The sequence below is a fragment of the Pituophis catenifer genome, unplaced genomic scaffold (genome assembly GCF_029215685.1).
Source record: "Pituophis catenifer annectens isolate HBS135680 unplaced genomic scaffold, rPitCat1.0.hap2 SCAF_2, whole genome shotgun sequence".
NCBI lineage: Eukaryota > Metazoa > Chordata > Lepidosauria > Squamata > Colubridae > Pituophis > Pituophis catenifer.
In genome coordinates, this window is record NW_027256882.1 from 39,505,743 (window position 1) to 39,529,965 (window position 24,223).

The window sequence follows — 24,223 nt, forward strand, 5'->3', positions numbered from 1 at the left end:
GTGGGGAGGGAATGGGGATTTTGCAGTATCCTTCCCCTGGAGTGGTGAGGGAATGGAGATGTTACAGTATCCTTCTCCCATGAGGGGAGGGAATGGAGATTTTGCAGTATCCTTCCCCTGGAGTGGGGTGGAAAAGGTTGACACCACTGTGGAATGATAATTTTTATTATTTACCCTTGTGAGGCTACGTTCTGTTTTTTAAAATAAGATCCATTTTTTTCTACATTTTTATTTATTTACTACATTTTATTTTTTTTGCTGAGATTGTCTCATCCAGGCTTCTTACAATTTTCTGGCTGGCTGCAGAGAAAAAGTTTCTCCATGGAGCATATGGTACTACTGGCCCCTTTTTCATTTACATAGGCACAGAAGCCTTCTGCTCGCACTGGAAACCTGCAAAAAAAAAAAAAAAAAAAAAAGGACAAGGACAAAGAGTTACTATCTGCATGGCAATCGTAACTGTAATCAATGTTGCAGGAATGATCCTTCCAAGAAGATTCCCAGCTTTACAGAACATAGAGAAAAAGTAAAAATAATATGCATACACAGGCACACAAACCCAGAACACAAAGCATCATTTGCACAGCATACGGTGGTCATGTTCTCAGCTTCAGAGAGGAGCAAAATCTCACTTGACAAATATAAATGATTTGCTAGTTGAAACATGGCAGCTGTTTTGACCTAGGCTTCCTTAGAAAGTATACAGCACAATCCTAGCCCCAGCAAACCTCTTTTATCCAAAGGGCTGTGAATTATTGTCATTCCCAGTCCGAAAGGCTTCTCAAATAGTCTATCAGGGGAGTGTTTACGAACACTCACCTTATCTCCCTTGGAATGCTGCCAGAGAACTAATTGCCACACGCAAGGCAAGGCCAAACTTAGCACAGAGTCAAACAGAGCTTTTCCAAAGCTTTTACCGGCCGGATGAACTAATTGCTTCCTGCAAAAGCTCACGTCCCGTTCGCTTCTCTTTTATGTCTTATGGGAGGGGCAAATCATCTCCAAGCCTTACTCCCAAGTCAACCCTGTTTTCTTAATTGTTCCTGTCTTCTGGCAGCTCTGCACATGTGCACATTGGGAACAGGCTGAAGCTGTTCTTCTGCCTCACTGATGTCAGACTCCGGAGACTCCGGAGGCAGCAAAAAACTACCAGATGGCTTTAGCTCCCTCTCTGTCTGACTCAAGAGCCCTTATCTGAGCCTATTCCAGACTCCAGGACTGGCCCACATTCCTCCCCAACCTCCTCACTGTCCAAATCTTCTGCCAGCTCTGCGGCCAACAACAGCAGCCACATCCGAACTAGATTGTGTTGTTTCTCTGTGTCATATAATACATGATAAACTGATAAACTGAAAGACAAAAAGGATAAGTACAAAAAAATGGAAAGAGGGACACATAAATAACTAAGGCAAAATATCAGCAGTTAGCCTGAATCTGCAAAGATGAAGTCAGGAAAGCAAAGGCTCAGAATAAACAAAAACTTGCAATAAATAAAAGTCAAAGATAATTAAAGAAAGTTTCTTTCAACATATAAATAACAAGAAAAAAGTCAAGGAAACAGTCAGTCCGCTAAAAGAGAAGATAGCACAGAAGAAACAGGCAGTAGAGAGAAAGCAGAGCTGCTGAACTCATTCTTTGCATCCTCTTCACCCAAAAGAAAACTATAGGTCAACCTATCAAAAACATAACTGTGAAAGACAGACTAGAAATAAAAATTAAAATAAGCAAGAAAATGGTAAGAGAACACCTGTCTTTAACAGATTAAAAGAGTTGGAAGGGACCTTATATGTCATCTAGTCGAACTCCCCGCTCAAGCAGGAGACCCTATACCACTTCTGACAAATGGCAATCCAATCTTTTCTTGAAAGTCTCAAGTGATGAAGCTCCCACAACTTCCGAAGGCAACTTCTGTTCCATTGGTTGATTCTTCTCATTGTCATTGTCTGATCTTGATGAATATAAATCACCGGGACCTGATGAATTACATCAGGGGTGAAATGCTCCCGGTTCGGACCGGATTGCTTGATCTGGTAGTGATGGTGGCGGGTGGTTTGGAGAACCAGTAGCAAAAATCCCTGCCCCCCCCCATGCCCAGCTGAGCTGCGTAATCATCAGAGGGTTTTTTAAACTTTAAAAAGCATTTTTTCTACAACCTCTGGCCGAAAAAATGCTTTTAAAAGTAAAAAAAAAAAGCCTCTGATGATCGTGCGGCTCAGCTGGGATCGTCAGAGGCTTTTAAAAGCATTTTTTCCTGCAACCTCTTAAGGTTGAAGAAAAAATGTTTTTAAAAGTAAAAAAAAAAAAAAGTTGGCTATGCCCACCCAGTCACATTACCCCCCCCTACCAAGCCACACCCACAGAATCAGTAGTAACAAGTTTTACATTTCACTACTGGATTACATCCCAGAGTTCTGAAGGGTGTTATCTCAGAGCCTTTGTACCAAAAATCCCGGAGCACAGGGGAAGTGCCTGAGGATTGGAAAACGGGTGATGTGGTTCCCATCTTCAAGAAAGGGGAAAAAGCAGACCCAGGAAACTACAGACCAATCAGTCTAACATCAGTACCTGGGAAGATACTGGAAAAGACAATAATAATAAAAAAACAGATCTGTGAACAACTGGAAGCAAATAAAGCTGTAACTAGTAGCCAGCACAGGTTTGTTAAAAACAGATCATGCCAAACCAATCTTATTTCATTCTTTGATAAAGTCACTAAATTAGTAGACAAGCGAAATGCTATGGACATCCTACACTTAGATTTCATAAGGCATTTGACAAAGTAGACCACAATTTACTTCTTGGTAAGTTAGAAAAAAGTGGAATAGAAAATATCACCACCAGATGGATTTGTAGCTGTCTGATAAACCATACTCAACGAATAGTCCTTAATAGTACTACATCCACATGGAGAGAAGTAAGCAGTGGGGTACCACAAGCCTCTGTTTTAGGCCCAGTACTCTTCAATATCTTTATAAATGACTTAGATGAGGGAATAGAAGGGAAACTCATCAAATTTGCAGATGATTCTAAACTGGCAGGAATAGTCAACACCCTCAGGATCCAAAAAGTTATTGACAAACTTGAACAATGGGCCCTATAAAACAAAATGAATTTTAATGTGGAGAAAAGCAAAGCTTTACATTTAGGCAGGAAAAAAAATCAAAGGTATAAGTACAGATTAGGCGAGACCTGGCTCAAAAACAGTAAGAGTGAGAGGGATCTTGGATGATCATTTGAATATGAGCCAGCAATGTGCAGCAGCAGCAGCCAAAAAAGCTAATACAATCCTGGGTAGTATAAACAGAAGCATAGAATCAAGATCATGTGAAATATTAGTAATATTGTTCTGGTCTAAGACTGTAATAATAAATTGTATTGTATTGGGTTTGGTTAGTCTGGAGAAAAAAAGGACGGGGGGGACGGGACATGATAGTAGTATTCCAGTATTTGAGAGGCTGCCACAAAGAAGAGGGGATCAATTTATTTTTCCAAAGCATCAGAGGACAGGACAAGAAACAATAGATGGAAATTAATCAAAGAGAGAAGCAACCTAAAATTAAGGAGAAACTTTGTAACAATGAGGACAATTAACCAATGGAACAGCCTGCCTTCAAACATTGTGGGTGCTTCAACATTGGAGGTTTTTAAGAAGAGACTGGACAGTGACTTATCTGAAATGGTATAGATTCTCCTACTTCAGCAGGGGGCTGGAGTAGAAGACCTCCAAGGTCCCTTCCAGCTCTCTGTTCTAATTCTGACTCACCAAATCAGATCCCTTCACCCAATTCAATTGTCAAATCAGCCTGATTTGTTTGCTTTCCAAATAAGTTTCTTTTTTCACAGGAGGCTGTGTCAACATTTTGTATGAAGGATTTGAATTAGATCAGAGGTAGTATGATACATCACACGTACGTCCAGTACGATCCTTAATTCATAAACTCCCATTTGCCATTTTACTATTACCTTGTTAATACTTTAGAACAGTGTCTCTCATCCTTGGCCATGTTAAGAGGTGTGAATTTCAACATCTTAAAAGTTGTCAGGTTTAAGAACCCTGCCTTATAGATATTGCCTTTCAGGGAAAACTCCAATTTTATGAGCTCTTCCTCCCTACATACAAAAATATAAAAATTAGCACCAGACGCATCTGCTCTTGGAGATGATGCATCCCTCATTCATTCTGAACTTCTCAATCCATCTCACCTGGCCCACCAGACGTTACATACTATTGCCTGAACAATTTTCTTCTTTTTTTCTCCCCTTTCTGTGTCCTATATGTTGGGGAGAGAAGCTTAGCCAAAAAATATCTCGATTCTTATTATTCTTTCAGCAACTGAAGCTGAAGTGTACTGACTATAAATACTTTGAATAGGTAAATAGCTCTATTAAGTCCTATAAACAAATAAAACATACTTACTGATTTTTAAACTCTGTGCCATTAGACCATTTCCAGATCTTGTTTTCTCTTGAGAGACCAAACCAGTAATGGAAGGGTTTGAAAATTTTTACCCAAAATTCCTAGAAGGGAAATAATATATAATAAAATCCCCATTCAGCAGACTAACTGGCATAGAAGTCTATTGACTGTCTATTGAATGACTATATATACATACATACATACATACATACATACATACATACATACATACATATATCATTTGTGTCAAATTATTTCATTTGTATAAAATCGTAAAATTAAGGTAAAATTAATGTATATGTAACTGCCTTGTCAGAACTATTTCAGATACAATGGGATTGTCCATTATTTTAGGGAGGTTTCTAAAAAGTCCGCTAAAAGAGGTCCATTAATTTAAGCTCTGTACTGCAATGATGTACATGTCTCTGTATTTAAATTTAAATTTAACATAAATGTATTGCACAGGTTTCAGTAGAAATGTATGTTTAAATTTAAATTAACTTTCAATGTATTGCACAGGATTCAGCAAGAATATATGAGTTTCGCTTACTCATAATGATACCCCTCCTTAAATATTTATTAATTTATTTAATAATTTATTTATTTAATAAAATTTATATGCCGCCCTATCTCCGAGGACTCAGGGCAGCTCACAACAATAAAACAACCAGTTAAAAATATAAAATACATAATATATAATTTATATTAAAAACCCCCAAATCTAAAAACCCTCTCAGTCCAGGCTGGGCAATGTAAACAACCATGTTTTTAATTCACGGCGGAAAGTGCGAAGGTCAGGAGCCAACTGGAGCCCCAGAAGAGGTTGATTCCAAAGGGTGGGCGTACTCACACGAGAAAGCTCTACCCCTGGAGGTCACCAGCCGACACTGTCTAGCTGACGGCACCCGGAGTAGGCCCTCCCTGTGAGAACGCACTGGGCGATGGGCAGCTGTTGCTGGCAGCAGATGGTCCGCCAAATATCCTGGGCCTAAGCCATGTAGGGCTTTATAGGTGATCACCAGCACCTTGAGTCTCACCCGGAGGGCAACCGGCAACCAATGCAAGTTGCGCAGGAGGGGTGTAACATGGGAGTATCGGGACCCTCCCATCACAACCCGCGTGGCTGCATTCTGTACCAGTTGAAGCCTCCGAGTGGTCCTCAGGGGCAGCCCCATGTAGAGAGCATTACAGTAGTCAACGTGTGAGGTAACTAGTGCATAAGTAACTGTGCGTAGGGCATTTCGGTCCAAATTTATTTATTATTTATTTATTTATTTATTTATTTATTTCCATTTCTATACCGCCCTTCTCCAAATAGGACTCAGGGCGGTGAACAGCCAAAGTAAAAAACAGAGCATACAAAATTTAAAAACAGTATTAAAATAATTAAATATTTTGGCCGTAAATTAAAACAACCCAATTTAAAATCAATTTAAAATTTAACTCAAATAGGAGCGCAACTGGCAGACCAGATGAATCTGGGCATATGCCCCCCTGGTCACGGTTGTTATATGATCTTCTAAGCTCAACCGTGAATCCAGGAGGACACCCAAGTTGCGCGCCCTGTCTACAGGGGGCAAAATTTCACCCCCTATAGCCAGCAATGGAATCTCTCCTTTGAACTGAGATGCCGGTATCCACAGGATATAAAAAGTTGGGTATCATCAGCGTACTGATGACACCCCACCCCGAAACCACAGATGATCTCCCCCAGCGGTTTCATATAAATGTTGAACAGAAGGGGTGAGAGAACTGACCCCTGAGGCACCCCACAGTTGAGGGGCCTCATGGTCGATCTCTGCCCTCCTGCCAACACAGCTTGCGTCCGACTTGAGAGGTAAGAGGAGAACCACCGTAAAACGGTGCCTCCAACTCCCAACCCCTCGAGGCGCCGCAGCAGGATACCATAGTCGATGGAAGCAAAGGTTGGAGACCGGACGAAAGTTGCTCAAAACAGCTGGATCCAGGGCAGGCTTCTTGAGGAGGGGCTTCACCACCGCCTCCTTCAAGGCGGCAGGAAAGCTACCCTCCTCTAAAGAAGAAGCTATCACCGCCTGGATCCAGCCACGTGCCACCTCCCGAGCTGAATAAACCAACCAGGAGGGGCACAGGTCCAGTACACATATGGCCGCACTCAACTTCCCCATGATCCTGTCCACTTCGTCTAGGGTAACAGGATCGAACTCTTCCCAAAGCACAAGACCCGCCGCTTCCTCCCCGTCTGACCCTGTCCAGTCAGAGTCCAAGCCGTCCCGAATCTGAGCGATCTTGTCCAGCAGATACTGGCCAAACTCCTCAGCTTGCCCGCGCATCGGGTCTTCCCCCGCCCTCTGATTCAAGAGGGAGTGGGACACCCGAAACAGGGCGGCTGGGCGATTCTCTGCGGACGCGATGACATCGGAGAAATAGTGACGTTTTGCCGTCGCCAATTCCACCAGATAGGCCCGTGTAAATGATCTTAATTGTGACCGGTCAGATTCGGAACAACTGGCCCTCCAATTGCTCTCTAGGCCTCTCCTATGTCGCTTCATCCCCCGGAGCTCCTCAGTAAACCAAGGGGCCAACCGGGATCTGCGACGAGTGAGAGGCTGCAAAGGCACGACCCGGTCCAGAGCCCCGGCAGCGGCCTCATCCCAGGCATCCACCAGGGTCGTGACCGGGGCGTGGGAGAGAGATAGAGGCATCATCCCAAACTCCGTCTGGAATCTCTCCGGGTCCATCAGGCGCCTGGGGTGGAACCAGATGGTCAGTTCTGCTTCCCAGCGAGGAGGGGTGGCGTATTGGAAGCCCAGCCAGAGGAGATGGTAGTCGGTCCATGACAGGGGATCAATAGCAGTCAGTCCCCCACCGAACTCCACCCACCACTGCTCCGAGACAAAAACAAGATCGGGCATGTGGCCCCCATGTGTCGGGCCTTGAATAATTAATTAATATTAATAACTCAGTAAGATAAAAAAAAAATTAGGCAGCTTTTATGCAGCTAATGTATTTATTTGGTTATGTGCATTCAGGCTGATATTGACACTTAGTGATCACTTAGATTGACTTCTCTGGGAGGATCTGTCAATTACAAAAGGCCACACCAGTGGTAGTATTCAGCTGGTTTATCCAGTTTGGCCAAACCTGTAGCGGTGACTGCAGGAGGCCCTGCCCACCTGCCCGGACATCATGTCCCATTTATTGATGTTTTTGACTCTCTGCGCATGCGTGGAGGTGGCGCATGCGAATACATTTGTGAACCGAGGTGGCGCAGGGGTTAGAGTGCTGTACTGCAGCTACTTCAGCTGACTGCTAGTTCAGCAGATCAAATCTCACCGGTTCAAGGTTGACTCAGCCTTCCATCCTTCTGAGGTGGGTAAAATGAGGACCCAGAGGTCCTCATTTTGGGGGCAATATGCTATTTAGTATACTGTCGATTGTTGTAAGCCACCCGGAGTCCTCCAAGAGTGGGCGGCATAGAAATATGATTATTAATAATAATAATAATAACCGGTAGCAAAGGTAAGTGAATACCACCCCTGGGCCACACTGCTTGGATCTGCATATATACTATACTGACAACATCCTAGGTCCATGATAGCGAACCTATGGCACGTGTGCCACAGGTGGCAAGCATAGCCGTATCGGTGGGCACGCGAGTTCCACTTAGGTGGGACCAGAAGTTGGCAAACAGGTGGTTTTCAATCTCTGGAGGGCCTCTGGAGGCGGTGGGGAAGGCCGTTTTTGCCCTCCCGTGACTCCTAGAAAGGTTCTGGAGGCTGGGGAGAGCAAAAAATGGGCCTACCATGCGTGGGGAGCATGGGGTGTGTGTCATGCGTGCATGCGCGGGGGCAGGGCGCATAGAATTATGGGTGTAGGCACGCGTGCGCATGACCCCCAACCTGGCATGCAATGGCAAAAAGGTTAGCCATCACTGTCCTAGGTTCTTGGAAAGATCTTTATATTAGGGGTGAAATCCAGCAGGTTGTGGAGAACCAGTAGCAGAAATTTTGAGTAGTTCGGAGAACCGGCAAATACCACCTCTGGCTGGCCCCAGAGTGGGGTGGGAATGAAGATTTTGCAATATCTTTCCCCCAGGAGTGGGGAGGGAATGGGGATTTTGCAGAATCCTTCCCCTGCCACGCCCAGCAAGCCACACCACACCCATCAGCCACGCCCACAGAACCAGTAGTAAAAAAATTTGGATTTCACTACTGCTTTATATGCATGTATAAACCAGCTAAAGAATGGGCAGCTGTGATTTCACATTGTTGTGAACAGAGAATAATAATAAATAACTTGACAAACTTATGACCTGTTTAGTCATTTTTCTGAGAAAATAAATGCAGTCCAAATTTGGTGCAAATAAATGCACCAAATAAATGCACACACACAAATAAAAAAATAATTGTAGCGGCAAATGAACTTCAATATAGGTCAATGTATTTATTTAGCTAAAGTGATTAATCTGAATGACCATGGGTAGGCAAAAAAGCAGTGGTACTGGGGGAAACTTCTAACTTCCTGCTGGCTTCCCCATTGATTTTGCTTGTGGAAAGCTGGCAAGGAACACCAGAAACCACAACCGTGTGAGCAAAGGCCATAACTTTGTGAATAAAACTGGTCCGGACATCGCAGAAATTTCAATTCCACAGGAGTAATTGCTGGTGAAATTTTTACACGTTCCTTAAATTAGCTTTTTTTAAAAAAATTTAAAATAATTTTTATTAACCAATTTGTCTTTGAAAAGAACACAAAAAACAAGCACACATATATAAAAACAAAACATGTCAAGACAAGTTAGCAAATTTTAGGTATCTTGATTCAAAAATTGTTGCAGTGTAATACTTGAGGGTACAAACAGATGAACAGGTAAGCATGAAGAGTTTTAGCAATATATAGGTAATAAATATAACAAATATAATATGACTGCTTTTTACATTTGTGAATCTTGGGACAATTATGGAATTAATCATGATGTCTAATTATTCCTTACCAATTCTTTCTGACTATCAATCACAGCCAAGGAGGCATTAAATGAAGAACAGGTCTTTAAACTGAGAGTCCAATTCTTTTCATCTTTTGATACATAGAAACATTTTCCTCTGTATCCGATCCAGAAATCTGGGCAGGCAGCACTTTGGCTTGCAAGGGAATGACAAGATGGACAAGACGTTTTTGTCTCTTTAGCTGGAAATAAAACAAAATGGACAAATCATAGAGCTCACAATTAACTACAATTCTGACACCAAAGTTTGAATAGTTAATACTAAGCTACCTCATTTAAATGGTAATTCCAGGGTTTAAGGAAACCAAGTGAGTTAACCTGTAAATACAGGTAGTCCTCATTTACCAACCACATTTGGGGCTGGCAATTCTGGTTGCAGTTGTTAAGCAAATATTCACAGCTCATCAAGTGCAAGGTTATGTGGCTGCGACTTGCAACTTCCTGCTTGCTTCCCCATTAACTTTGCTCTACAGAATCTGGCTGTGAAGGTCACCAATGATGATCATGTGACTGTGGATCTCTGTGATCTTTGTAAACATGTGCTATTTGCCCAGTGCCCAAATTGCTATTATGTGACGCTGGGAATGCTGTGACAGCCATAACTTCAAGTACTGGTCGCATATCTCCGTATTCAGAGCAGTCATAACTTTGAACAATTGCAGAACGTGTGTGTAAACACACACACACAAACACACACACACTATATGTATATATACACAAATACATATACAACTTTATAATGTAATTTTAGATTTGCATCCTGAATATGTATCAGTACACTTCTTGTACCTCCTACCTGATGCAAATAACTGTTTACTAGGTTGCAAGATAGTCCCCAATTTAGAGATCTTAGCTTGCATTTATTTAAAATACAGGTGCATTAAGGTCAGCAGTTAAAGATGCTGAATTTGTCAGCTGGAAAGCTGACAGTCCAGGTTCAAGACCCGAGCACCATGAAATGGGGTGAGCTCCCATTACTTGCCCCAGCTCCTGCCCACCTAGCAGTTCGAAAGCATGCAAATGTGAGTAGAAAAATAGGTACCACTTTGGTGGGAAGATAACAGCATTCCATGTGCCTCAATGTATAGTCATGCAGGCCACATGAGGGAGATATCTTTGGACAACACTGAGGGAGCTATGAAACGGAGACGAGCACTGCCCCCTAGAGTCGATTTGCCCTTTTACATTCATTGCTTCCTTGGGTTTCCTTTGTTCCAGAAAACTTCCCTGCTGTTTGGGCTTAGCCAGCTCCTTCTTCAGATGCTGTAGTGTCAAGCAATAGGATGCTAAAGAAAAATCGTAAGCACAGTCGCAGACACATGACTTTCCACTTAACAATTGTGGCACCTGAGCAATTGAGATGCCTGAACAAGTTGGTATCGCTAAGCGAGGAGTATCTATATTGTTCTATCTAAGGGGAGAGCTAGCAACTGTGAGTGCAGAATTTAGCAGTTAGTTAAATAAGTCTGGGAAAGCATCTGGTGTCAATTCTGAAGCAAACCTGGCTGAAACCATCTTTATGGCTTCAGGGTTGGCACAAGATGGTGGGGGTGGGAATAGATAGTTGGAGTTTTGTGGTCAAAACAAAGTTTTCCTGTGGGAACCAAGGACATTTCAACAGGTGGCTGGAAAGAGGAGTAGAATAACCAAGCAACCAGCCAGCACCTCTATTGGACAATGTGGCAGATGACTTTGGGGGGGGGGGACTTCCATTTTTTAATTAGGTGAAAACCACGGGAACTTTCAGAGTCGGTTTTCCCCAGTTGTGCCAATATGATGTATCCAATAAACTGTTCTTTGAGGAATCTACCTGCTTTGCAGTTCTGCTTTCAATGGGTGCGTTACTTGGAACACTGACATCTGGCAGATCAATTAAAAGGTACCAATTTTTTTAAGAAAGAGCAGTATTGTTTTATGCCAGGCAGAAGATAAACAGGCCAGAATTTCACTCTTCAGCAAGTCATTTAGATAAATATGAACATGTAAAAAGCAAGTTCATTGCATATTTCTCAATTTAGAGAAATGGTATAAAGTGAATTATGGAACGCTTTGCATGAAAATGGAAGATGGTTGCTGAAGGCAGTTAAGAGTTGTTTATGAAGGGAATTTAATACTTATGAGAATAAATAGACATTTTGTAAATGGCACTACATTTGAGTAGGGAAAAATATAAAGATGCTGTGTTAAATGCATTATGGGTAGATGGGTAGGAACTTTGTGTTGAGATTAGAGTGAGTGAATTTTTGTACACAGATGAATGCCCCAGCTGTGGCTCAGAGTCTGAATAATTGGCAGTGAATGTTGCATGGATTGTATGAAGCAATGAACACTATGGCTCTAAAAAGGAATGTATTTGGTATGTTTTTTTGACAGGGAAAATTGAGTGAATGGCTGTAGGTTATATATTTAATGGCCAAAAATTAGAGCTAGTAGATAAATAGGTATACCTTGATAGAATTTTTAATACAGATGTAAAATGGATGAAGAGACTTTAAGAGTGCAAATGCTGGTAAAAAGGAGGGAGAGAGGCTACATGATCTGTTGCAAGGAATGAACATCAAATTAAAGTGGCTTGTGTATAAAAGTGTAGTTCTGATTTTGTTGTGTGTTCTTTGAAACTTTGTCATCTGATGGGATTTAGGGGTGCCTCTTCTGTTATGGTGATTTTTTAGTCCTATGAACGAGGAAGAGGCAGGGACAAACCATTTCCAAAATGCTGCCATGAAAACTGCAGGGACATGTCAGGTTCAGGTTCAGGTTTATTGGATTTATATACCGCCCTTCTCCTGAAGGACTCAGGGCAGTGCACAACCATAATAAAACACAAGTCATGCAAAAATTATGTCCAGGCAGTTGCCAGGAGTCAAAAACTGACTTGATGGCACCACTTTAAAACCTCTCAAAAAAGCTACAGTGGAAATGGAATGGTTGAGTGCGTGTGATAAAACCAGAAGAGATATGGTCAAAAATGAAAGGAATTATGGAATCAAATGCTAATTTATGTTGGATCATGCTCTCTTCTTTCTGCCCCCTTTCCCCATCCATCTGCACTGGGTTTGTCCTACCTTTCATATAACGGTATTTCCTTCCTGGAGCATTTGTAAGAGTGCCAAAAAAGATGGCAATCACAACAGCGCAATAAAATTCTTCCCTTTGTGGATATGAAGGAAACATTTGACACAGGACCCACAGAAGTCCTAGCTTCAATTGCACTGCAGAAAGCATCATTTTTACTGATTTGACAAACACACACACAGTTGCTGCCAACTTCCTTCCAAATCGTTCTGTGGTTTAAATGCATGTAGCGATCTTGATGTAAACAATAACAACTATGGACAAAGTTAAATAGAAATGTCTCACTACTTACCAGCCAATGAAATTATAACGATAATCAAAACAATGATCAGAATAACAGCTGCTATAATGATTTTTTTGTCTGAAATGTACTTAAGTACGTGATCTGAAAAACAAGACAGGAAAATATCAGGAGATGGGAGTTCAAGATTTTATTGTGATTGTTTTGTTTTTGTTGTCTTGTAAGCTGCCCAGGTTGTAGTCATACTATAGGTGGCTATGTAGGACAGGCAGACACTATGGCGTATTAAGACAAACAGATGGACAGACAAACAGAGGGAAAGGATCAGCTATTCTTAATGCCAGAGACCAAACATTTACCACAAACAACTGGCTGTAATTTGTATGAACAGTTTTCGTGTTCTGTATGTTAGAACTTTGTGTGTTGCAGCTGGCATACGAAACTGTAAGGTAGGGGAATTTAGGAAAGGAATATTGTAAATATTTGGACAACTTTTGGTTGGAAAAGTCTGATGTATTTCCATGTGTTGACAATTCAAATTTTTGGTCTGACTGGTAGCCGCCGATTCTGCCACAAATAAACCCTGAATCACCCTCTCCTCCCTCCCCCCCACAAGGAAAGACAGAAGGCAGCAGTTAGTGTGACTCCAAGGACCCTAGAAAACACAGCCTTGTTGTCTGTTGTGTGTGGCTTTCAGGTTTCTTTCCCCACAGAACAGATCAAGTGGATCAGGAGTGTTTAAGATCCTCCATCTTTCTCATAATTGTAGAAGACACAAAGTTAATCTAAATCCCATCAATTATAAATGCCCAACTGTCCTGCCAGAAGGAAAGGCTGGCAACCCCTTTGGAGAATGTCATGTCCAAAAATGTAATATCCCCAAAAACTATTTCCAGTAACTGTTTTCTACAACTATTTTACAACTATTTTTCCATAAGGCAACGTGGAAAGGAGGTTGACAACAATGAACACACGCAGGAGGGAGGAGCTGGAAAAATAGTCAAAGCAAAACAAAAACAAACATCAGCTGCCAAATGTAATGCAAAAAAAAAAAAAAGAAAGAAAGAAAGAAATATTCATGAATGAGACAATAAAACAAGACAGGGCATGTCTGAATGTAAATACAAGATTTATCACACACAATCAAATATTTCTAATGTGCTACTGAGGAATCCTTGTTAGAGGCAGTGGCAGATTACAGATTATCAGAGTTGGAAGAGTCATCTAGTCCAACCCCCTGCCTAAGCGCGAGACCCTACACCATTTCTGACAGATGGCAGTCCAATCTTTTCTTGAAAGCCTCCAGTGACGAAGCTCCCACAACTTCTGAAAGCAAGCTGTTCCATTGGTTGATTGTTCTCACTGTCAGAAAATTTCTCCTCATTTCTAGGTTGAATATCTCCTTGATCAATTTCCATCCATTATTCCTTATCTGGTGCCTTCGCGTGCCTTGGAAAATAGCTTGACCTGACCCCTCTCTGTGGCAATTCCTCAAATATTGGAAGACTGCTATCATGTTTCCCCTGGTCGTATAAATGTCCCAGAAAAACATTCTCTGCAAAGGTGCTTGCCCTCTGCAAAGCAGTTCTAAGGAACCTCAGCTGCATAGCAACACAACTTGTTATGGGAAACAACTGAGGAAGAGGAAAAGAGAAGTACAGGCACTTGAAGGAATATTTAGAAGAGAAACCACATTGCACAGAAAAGCACCGTGAAAAACAGAGTATTCCAACACAACCTCCTCATGTTCTCCAACATCAATTAATCAGATCTTGTTCTTTGAGAGAAAGATATTGACATCAATTTCTTCCTCTTCAGATGGCTGATCTGGATTTTCCCCTCCAAACCCAACTGGCCAAAGTCAGTGGCAGGGTTTCTCTCTTGAAAATGGGAAATACTGACATGGGAAACTGACCAGAGGTTAGCCTAAAATTGGCTTTGTCTGAAGTTTTTCTTTTCAAAAAGAGGAACAGCCTCAATTTCCTCTCTTCAAAGCCAGGGGAAAAAAAGATAAAGGATCCTGTTTTTTTTAACCTTTGTGTGGTCCAGCACCACCCACTGTGTTTCATTACTTCCCCCTCCAAGATTACAAAGCCCCCCCTCCCCCCCCCCCCCCGGGCAGGTATTAGCCTTTATTTTTACCAGCATTTCTTGCCCTCTTTGCATCAGACCTTCGAGCAGAAGATTCAGTTGTCACCTCAGGAGTCAGATTATCACAACATCCAGAATCTCCATCCCCTAAAGAAAGGCAGAATGTCCCAAGAATGACAATAAATAGAGATATGGTCTAGTTTTGCTATTGAGAAGATGCTGCCCACAATACCCAACCAGGGCTCCCTCTTTCCCGGTCAAAACAATTTAAAGAAATATTTTAAACAGCTGAAACCCATAAAGATCCCAAAATTCTGAATCACTGAATGTTTACTGGCAGAACTGCAACATTTTAGGTGAATGTATTAGGGGGTGGCACCCATGTCATAGGACAAAATTGGGCGTGGATCTGGAATATTTCCACTGCTTTTGTGGTGCACATTGGAAGACCTTCTTGCTTTTGCACAAGCAGGTATGTATATTGCTGAATTATGTCTGAAACTGACATTCTACATAGAATCCCAGGTATGAAACTCTCTGATTTACTCAATGAGCCTCTTAAAGCTTAGAAGATTATCTGGCAGAGTCCTCTCTGATGTTCTTCCTGGTTGGTTGGAATTTGAGTGTTTGCTCCCAGTACACCTCTTATCAGAAGAACCAAGGATGACTGAAGAAAACAATCCTACTGGCAACCAGTTCTCTTACCAGTTCTCCTTAATTCTAGCTTCAGTCCAGTCATCTCCAAAAGTTGCAGATCAAAACTTTGGCCCATTCAAATTTGCTTTTTCAATTCATGCCTGCCTTACTTATTGTGATTTCTCTGCTTAGAATAGAAACCAATGTTTTTAGCCATAGAATCAATGAAGAGTTTTTCCTCTGACTTCATTAGTACTCTAGGGCTTTTCTCCTGCTTTCTGCAATTCTCAGCTAGATGAAAGAAAGATCTGAAGGCCTCACCTGTAATTTTTCCCGACATCTTTCAAGCTTTCTGTGGTCATCCCATCCCCGCCCCCAAAGAAAATCAGGATTCAAACTGTATGGAAAGAAAAGAAATTGGTATTAATCATTCCTGCACTGGAATGTATTAGTGAGGTATTACTATAGAAAAGATACTGCTGCTCTGGCCCACCACTGCTTGGCTTTCCTGCGGTTCGCGTGGCACATCCGGATTGCTGGACTTCCCCTTCTGCCTCTGCCTGTATCGCCGTATGAAGACGAGCCTCATGCTGCCTGCCGCTCTGGCCCACCAACGCTCAGTGGCACGTCAGGATTGCCTGCCACCCCCCACTCCCGTTTCCGCCTGCTGCTCGCACAGGTAATCAACTCACCTGTGCTGAGTGGGCTGCGGCTGCTGCCAGACATCATTGGCTTGCACGCGCTCATTACCTATGCTGGCCAAGCCCACCCTCCTTCACTAGGGTTTATTTTGGGGGTAGGGCTTATATTAGGCACACGCATAAAAGTCTAGGACCATGATGGCAAACCTATGGCATGCATGCCACAGGTGGCACATGGAGCCATATTGGTGGGCATGTGAGTGTTGTCCTAGCTCAGCTCCGGTGCGCATGTGTGTGCCGGCCAGCTGATTTTTGGGCCTTCTGGGCCCACCGGAAGTTGGGAAACAGGCCATTTCTGGCCTCTGGAGGGCCTCCGTTGGGGGCTGAGAAGGCCATTTTCGCCCTCCCCAGGCTCCTAGAAAGGGCCTGGAGCCTGGGGAGAACTAAAAACGGGCCTACTGGGGCTACCAGGCCCACCAGGCCATCACATGCTAAAAGCGGGGAGAGTGGGGGGGGTTTCACACGCTCATGTGCGGAGGCAGCACATTGAATTATGTGTGAGGGCATGCGCACACACAACTGCCACATGCTCCCCCCCGCTTTTGGCACGCGGTGGCAAAAAGGTTAGCCATCACTGGTCTAGGGCTTATATTTGGGATAGGTCTTATTTTTTTAGGGAAACACGGTATTTATCTCTTAATTTTCATGCTCTACCTTTTTTTCAAGTAGTCATCTACCTGAAATAATTCACATACCTCCTCTTCCCCTTCCAGTTTCACCCTTCAGATGATCCTCTGAGTGAGATGCAGTGCAGCTATTCCAAAGATCAACAAATGAAAACTGTGGGTCACCACCAATTTAAATTTCAGACCAGCCTTCTCCTCATTGTTTCATTAAGAACCATACTCTCTGGAAATAAATTAATGAATCAGTCCTGTATATCCCAAGGAGCAGGATGAACAATGTAGAAAATCCACACAAACATACCAAAGGAGAAGAGTTGCCTTGTTTGCCTAGAGCAGGGGGCGGCAATCTTAAACACTCATAGGGCCACAAAGGTCCTAACCCGAAGCCTCTGTTCAATTCTGGAGCCAGAAGTCCGGTTCCCCCACCATAGAGTTCCCTCGTAGCATGGCGTCCTGTCCTAACCGAAAGGCCTATCAATCGTGGAGCCAACTAGCAACAGGGAGCCACAGCAGAGGGATGAAAGAGCCACATGCAGCTCCAGAGCTGCAGATTGTTGACCTCTGGCCTAGAGGAATTTGGCTTGCAAATTCCCCTCCCCACCCCATAATCTTTAACAATAAACCCATTGTGATTAACAATAAACCCATGTGAGCCATAATATCTTGTGGATATTATCAACATTTTCCCCTGTTTTCTCTGTGATGACTGAAAACAGAATGCAAACTAGATTTAAGCCTTCTCAAAAAGGCTTTTGTTACCCCTAAATATTTCAGAGTGTAGGTGGAACACATTTTAAATGGGTGGAAAACATGAGAAATGCATTTTTAAAAAAATTTCATGCTATGCCAGCCTCCTCACAAAGCAGCTGATTATATCAGTCAGGCTTATTTTTCAGGAGAGCTGTACTAGGGATTCGAGAGCTGTACTAGGGATTCGAACCAGTGGTGAAATCTAAAATTTGTTACTACCAGTTCTGTGGGCGTGGCTTGGTGTGGGGGGGTAATGTGACTGGGTGGGCGTGGCCATTTTTTTAAACATTTAAAACCATTTTTTCTACAACCTCTTCGGTGAAGAGGTAAAAAAATGCTTTCAAAAGGCTCTGACGATCCAAGCTGAGTTGCCTGATCAGCAGAGGCTTTTAAAAGAAAAAAAGCCTCTGATGATCACGCAGTCAGCTGTGCATGGAGGGTGGGGGAGCAGGGACTTTTGCTACCGGTTCTCCAAACCACCCGTCTCCATTGCTACTGGATCAGGTGATCCAGTCCGAACCAGAAGCATTTTACCCCTGATTTGAACCCCCGAACTACCAACCTTTCTGATCGACAAACTCAGTGTCTTAGCCACTGAGCCACCTAGTGAGGCTTTAGTTTGGCAGCAGGCAAGATCCCAAGGGAAGGTCGGGTGAGGTGGGGTGGCAGTGGTTATCATGGAATCTTTATTGGCCTTCAGGGGCCTTGCGCCACAAATCTCTGGTTGTGAGACCCTGCTCCTGAAGTTGGGCTCACGGGATTACATCTCAGCCTCCCTGCTATGCAGCAATCTCTCTGCCTGAACTGAAATGTAAAAAATGTTTGCTACTGGTTCTGTGGGCGTGGCTTGGTCATGTGACCAAGTGGGCATGGCCAATTTGCCGTCACTCGCTGTTGGAGACCATCTTGGGGCTGGCTGTGGAGTTCCCAAGATTTATGATTTTGGGGGACTTCAATCTGTCATCCCTGGGTGCTGCTTCTGAAGCAGCCCAGGAGTTCATAGACACCATGGTGGACATTGGCCTATCTCAGATTATAACTGGCCTGACTCAAGACCAGGGTCGATGATTTTTTTAAAAAAAAAATCAAATCAGATTTTTTAAAAATTTAAATTGGATTTTTTAAAATAAACTTTATTTTAATAAAATGCTTTTGGAGTAAAGATAATCTTCTATTTAAGATACATTAATAATTTATTCAGCATGAAACAGAGCTTAGTTATGTAGCATGAGGCTGTATATTCTGCAATATTGGGACTGTTGGTAAGAAAACAGCAGGTCAGAAGATGAGCTGCTGCAGGGCACAGATGACAGTTGCTCTTTAAAAATTATGATTTAAATTGAGTAGATTTCACCGCGAAAGAAAAGTGAACGGCAGCAGGGTTGCTTCGGGCAGGCGGATGTCTGCACTCTGCAGCCAGGTGGGATGGGAGGGTGGCGAGAGTGGTGGTGACGACTCCTTCCACATGCAGCGCATGGAGGTGACAAAGGTGGGCAAGGCACGCCTATCGCTGCAGAGGCGTGGGATGGCCTCAGCTGGAGCTGCATGTGCCTACACCACTGCCCAGGCTGAAGGGAAAGTGCAGCGGGTTCTGCGGTGGCATGGCCGGGCCTGGCCCGCTCCCTACGTGGGGGACTGCCGCCCCGCCGGCGGCTTCCGCACCTCTCGAATGCGCCAGGGCTGAGCCTTCTTCCCCCAGAGCGCTGGACTCCGCAGGTTCCCGAAGGCAGGTGGCTGGGTGGGAATCCAGTGGACTGCCCCGCAGAGCCAGCATGGGTGCAAGACTGCCTTTTCTGCAGCATTCCCCTCCCCTCTTTGGATCGTCCTACATGGGGGGGAGGGGGGGCTCTGCCTTTGCAGAAACAGGGCGGGCAGTTTGTATGGAGGATTGGCGGGGGGGGGGATGTGCAGCCCTCCGGGATGGAGAGCAAGGCATAGAAGACTCCGATGTTCGCTTGGGTGGCGGAAGGAAACTCAAAGCGTTGGGGGCTTCAGAAGGGCAGAATGTGCTTCAAAATGTGCAGCTCCTGGCTCCAACAGTGAGTGACGGCAAATTGGCCATGCCCACTTGGTCACATGACCACCAAGCCACGCCCACAGAACCAGTAGCAAACATTTTTTACATTTCACCCAATCCTTCCCCTGCCATGCTCACTAAGCCACACCCACCAAGCCATGCCACACCCATCAAGCCACACCCACAGAACCGGTAGCAAACATTTTTACATTTCACCCCTGGGCGAAACAGAATTTCTCTTATTGAGTCCTCAGAGTGCTGCCCACAGGCCCTGTTTCAGGTCACCCATTCAGTCCTAGGTCAGGGGTGCTCGGCCCTGACCTTGGCCCGAGGGGTGCTCGGGCTCAGGCAGAGGAGTTTGTTCAGCACCTGATGGACAAAGTCACTCAAATTCATTTCCAATTGGGACCATGCATGGAGAAAGCCTGTGTGAGAAGTCTTGCCCTGTTATCTGGGAACCCTGATGATATCAGTGCCATCACCTGTCAGTTAATCTTTGTCCCTCCTGGATGGTGAAAGCCTCCAGGATAGTGACTAGTGGATGGGTCCAGACAGTGATTAATACATCATTAGAGGAGGGGACATTTCTGCATGATTTTAAGCCCTGGTTTGCCCCCTCCTTAAAAAAAAAAACCATCACTGGATCCCATCCGCCTGGACAATTTTTGTCCAGTTTCCAAAGCACCTGAAGGCAGGAGAAGAAGCAATGGATAGAAGCTAATGAAGGAGAGAACCAACCTAGAACTAAGGAGAAATTTCCATAAGTATAACCATAACAATAAATCAAGAAATCTAGGACATTGACGGGATTAAGCATCAAGATGTTTGAAAATAAAAGGAATGTAAAGTTTTATTTAATCAAAGTTAAAATAGATACCTTATACCTGGTAGAACTCGATAATTTTTGCTGACAAGGTTTTATGGTTTCTTTATTTTTTATTTATTTATTTATTTAGTCGAGTACATATTAGATAATATATATAAGCATGAATTGAATACATAAAATGAATACAATTAAAGGGAACATTAGGACAGGGATGGTAGGCACGCTGGTGCTCTTACTCACACCCCTTAGGAATGGGGTGAGGTTTTAGGTTAAAGTTTTGGGGGTTTTGGGATGAGACCACAGAGTCTGGTAGTGCATTCCAGGCATTCACCACTCTGTTGCTAAAGTCATATTTTCTGCAATCGAGTTTGGTGCTGTTTACCTTAAGTTTGTATCTATTGTGTGCTCGTGTATTGTTGTGGTTGAAGCTGAAGTAGTCATTGACAGGTAGGACATTGTAGCAGATGATTTTATGAGCTATGCTTAGGTCAGACCGAAGGTGGTGTAGTTCTAAATTTTCTAAACCCAGAATTTCAAGTCTGGTGGCATAAGGTATTTTGTTAGGAGCAGAGCAGTGGAGGACTTTTTGTGAAATATTTCTGGACCCGCCCAATTGTGTTAATTGAGCGGGTCCAGAAATATTGCACGAGAAGAGTCCTTATAGTCTTTATAAAGAGATGAGATATGGGAAGAAGAGATCTTTGTTCAAACCTAACATTTGTTTATATTTGTTATGAAGGGAGAAATCATTTATATCTTTCCTTCCTACCTTTTCTGCACTTTCTACTTCCTCTCTTTAGTGTCTTTTCTTCTCTTTTGAACTGAAGAGCTCAATAGCATTATTAACAAAAGTTTTAAGAACAATTTTTCCTCCACAGCCCAACAGCCACAAAAGCGCGGGAGCTCTGCCTCCCGTAGCATGAAAATTATGGCAAGATTAGAAAACACACCTACTCACCAAAACGCAACCAAGCGGTCCTCGTCATCATCGCATTGCACGTGTCCTTAACAGCGCTAGCAGCACGAGTGCGTGACCCAAACCCGCTGCTTGCAAAATAAAACCACCACTCCCCTGCGTGAATTTACTCCATACAGCAAAGCTGTTGTTGTTGGAAAGAGATTGACCCTCAGGCAAAGAGGAAGGAAGGAAGGCTTCTGCACCAGCCTCAAAGGGAGGCGGCGGTTCAGTTTTATTAGGCTACAGCCAGGAGCCTCATCCTCTCTCCCCCCCCCCACGCCCCCACGTCCCGACAGGTGCCGCCCCTTCCACAGTATTTACTCTCAAACCGCCAAACCTCCACATCTTGCACCTGTCCATGCTACCAAGGTAACCCGCCTCTTCCTTCCTTCGGTCGACACCTGGCAACCTCTCCGCAGCTGCTGCTTGTTTACAGCTCCTGAGCCACCTCAGCAGAAGTGAGAGAGCGGTTAACGCGGCTACCAATAATCGGTCGGAGACGGGAGTTCTCGACGCTGCTTTGCCTTTCTCTTCTTCTCACCTCTGAATGAAAAGGTTGACGCCACACCGTGAAGCGCAGAGGAAGAAAACGCGGGGAAAACCCTTCGCCCATAGCCCAGACAGCAGGGCGTCAAGAGCAGGGCTGGCTTTCCGAGGACCTCCAGGGAAGTTTCCCCCATTCCCGGCATACCCAGAGCCTTCCTCACCTGAGCGTGCAGCGCCCGAGGGATTGTCTCTCCCCACGTTGAGCCTACATATAATAGTTAGCGGACTCGGCACCGAAAGAGCAAACTGGAGCCTGCCAAATCCTGGAATGGTTGATTGACGGAGGGCGACGCCTAGGCCCCGCCCCACCCATTAAAATTTCTGTAGGAAGACGCTTTAGGTTTATTCCACGAAGCAGCAGAGGACTGGACAAGAAGGAACGGGTGGAAGCGTGTTAAAGAGAGAGCCAATCTAGACGTGAATGCTCCAACACTGGACATTTTTAAGAAGTTGGTTAACCATTTGTCTGAAGTGATGTAGGGTTTCCTGCCTGGGCAGGGGGTTGGACTAGAAGACCTCCAAGGTCCCTTCCAACTCTGTTCCGTTCCATTCCATTCCATTCTATTTATTTGTCAAGCGTATATAAGATAACAGATAAAAGTATAAACGTGATTATGAATACATGAAATGGATACGAATAAAAGGCGACATTAGGACAGGGATGGCAGGCACGTTGGTGCGCTTATGCACGCCCCTTACAGACCTCTTAGGAATGGGGTGAGGTCGACAGTGGACAGTCTAAGGTTAAAATTTTGTGGGTTTGGGGATGAAACCACAGAGTCGGGCAGAGCATTCCAAGCACTGACCACTCTTGCTGAAGTCATATTTTCTGCAATCGAGTTTGGAACGGTTTACCTTGAGTGTGTATCTATTGTGTGCTCGTGTATTATTGTGGTTGAAGCTGAAGTATTCATTGACAGGTAGGATGTTGTAGCAGATAATTTTATGTACTATGCTTAGGTCAGAGCAAAAGCAGCGTAGTTCTAAGTTGTCTAAGCCCAAAATTTCAATTCTGGTGGCATAAGGTATTCTATTGAACTAGAAGACCTTTGAGAGCCCTTCCAACCCTGTGATTCTGTGTTCTATGATTTTATTTATTTATTTATTGTTTGTTTATTGGTTCGATTTATATGCCGCCCTTCTCCGGAGACTCAGGGCGGCTTACAATGCGTTAAGCAATAGCCTTCATACTTTTGTATATACCTGCTTAGTAGGGCTTTTGCCCCCCCCCAAGCAGTGTTCTTTTTTATACAAAGTCAGCTTATTGCCCTCACAAACCGGGTCCTCATTTTACCTACCTCGAAAGGATGGAAGGCTGAGTCAACCTTGAGCCTGGTGAGATTTGAACTTGCAATAATTGCAGGCAGCTGGCAACTAAGTGCTACTTTAACAGCACTTAGTCCATTGCGCCACCAGGCTCTTATCCTAGAGCACTGTTTCCCAACCGTGTCAATTTTAAGAAGTGTGGAGTTCAGTTTCCCAGAATTTCTCAGCCCCCGTGCTGGCTGGGGAATTCTGAGAATTGAAATCCACACATCTTAGAGTTAGCAAGGTTGGTAAACACAGCCCTGGAGTGCTCTCCCTGTAAATTTCCTAATCCAAGGCCAAGTAGTGTGCAGCCCCTTGTTTTATAGGCTGACTAGTGCCCCCAAAGTAATACCCACTGGGAGTCCAGTGGGAGAAGGGCGGTATAAAAATCTAATTAAATAAATAAATAAATAAATACCAATGTTGATCTAAGGAAAAATAGCAGAGACAAAATCTATATCTGGACAATGCCTTTAATTGGAGCAGATCTCAAAATGGACAAGCTTGGAGTTCTACAGAACTCTTCTTCAGAATTAGCTGGTTCCTGAAGAGTAAATAAATTTCATGGTCACAAGGTTTAATCTCCAACCTCTTGTTTTTGAATATTTATCTTTGGGATCATGAGGCCTGAACTAGAGCAGCTTGCTTAAATAACAGGAAGAAGCTTTAAAGTGTAAATAGAAATCTCTTCATTAGGTCTACTCCAAACATTGACATCCCCAGCTGAATGTGGAATGGATGTGAGAGATATAAAATCTAATCAGACATGAATAAAAGATGGCCCTGAGGTTGCACCACTTGCATTCAATTTCAACCGCAAAAAGTATTAAACAAGGTTGTATTCTCAGCACTTGTCTATGGAGATTCTAAATCATCCAGACCATGGTTATCCCAAAAGTGCTTTTTCAAGAGGCAACTGGACTTTCTGTTTTTTCTTTTTCTTCCATTCCCCACCATCCTGTCAGAGCTGAAGAGGCTTCTTGGATGAGAAGTGAAAGGTGTTCAAAGAAAAAACAAAGTTCAGTTGCCTCTTGAAAAAGCACC

General features: G+C 43.7%; 1 protein-coding gene across 1 annotated transcript; it reads right to left on the bottom strand.

Moving 5' to 3' along the window:
- Window positions 1-256: 256 nt before the first annotated feature.
- On the bottom strand, window positions 257-21,454 carry LOC139309387 (C-type lectin domain family 2 member D-like). The gene is made up of 8 exons (XM_070933451.1): window positions 21,326-21,454; window positions 16,844-16,997; window positions 15,769-15,844; window positions 14,863-14,958; window positions 12,772-12,864; window positions 9,393-9,586; window positions 4,418-4,518; window positions 257-393 (listed from the first exon to the last, which is right to left on the bottom strand). Exons 3-8 carry the CDS (start codon window positions 15,785-15,787, stop codon window positions 270-272), a joined length of 627 nt encoding a protein of 208 aa, XP_070789552.1. The 5' UTR covers window positions 15,788-15,844; window positions 16,844-16,997; window positions 21,326-21,454; the 3' UTR covers window positions 257-269.
- Window positions 21,455-24,223: the final 2,769 nt, after the last annotated feature.

Excerpts from the sequence above, each read along its gene's own strand:
- LOC139309387 (XM_070933451.1), bottom strand. Across the intron at positions 12,865-14,862 it reads AAAGAGGGCAAGAAATGCTG|ATCACGTACTTAAGTACATT; the intron begins GTAAAAATAAAG and ends CTTGTTTTTCAG. Across the intron at positions 394-4,417 it reads GGCACAGAGTTTAAAAATCA|GTTTCCAGTGCGAGCAGAAG; the intron begins GTAAGTATGTTT and ends TTTTTTTTGCAG.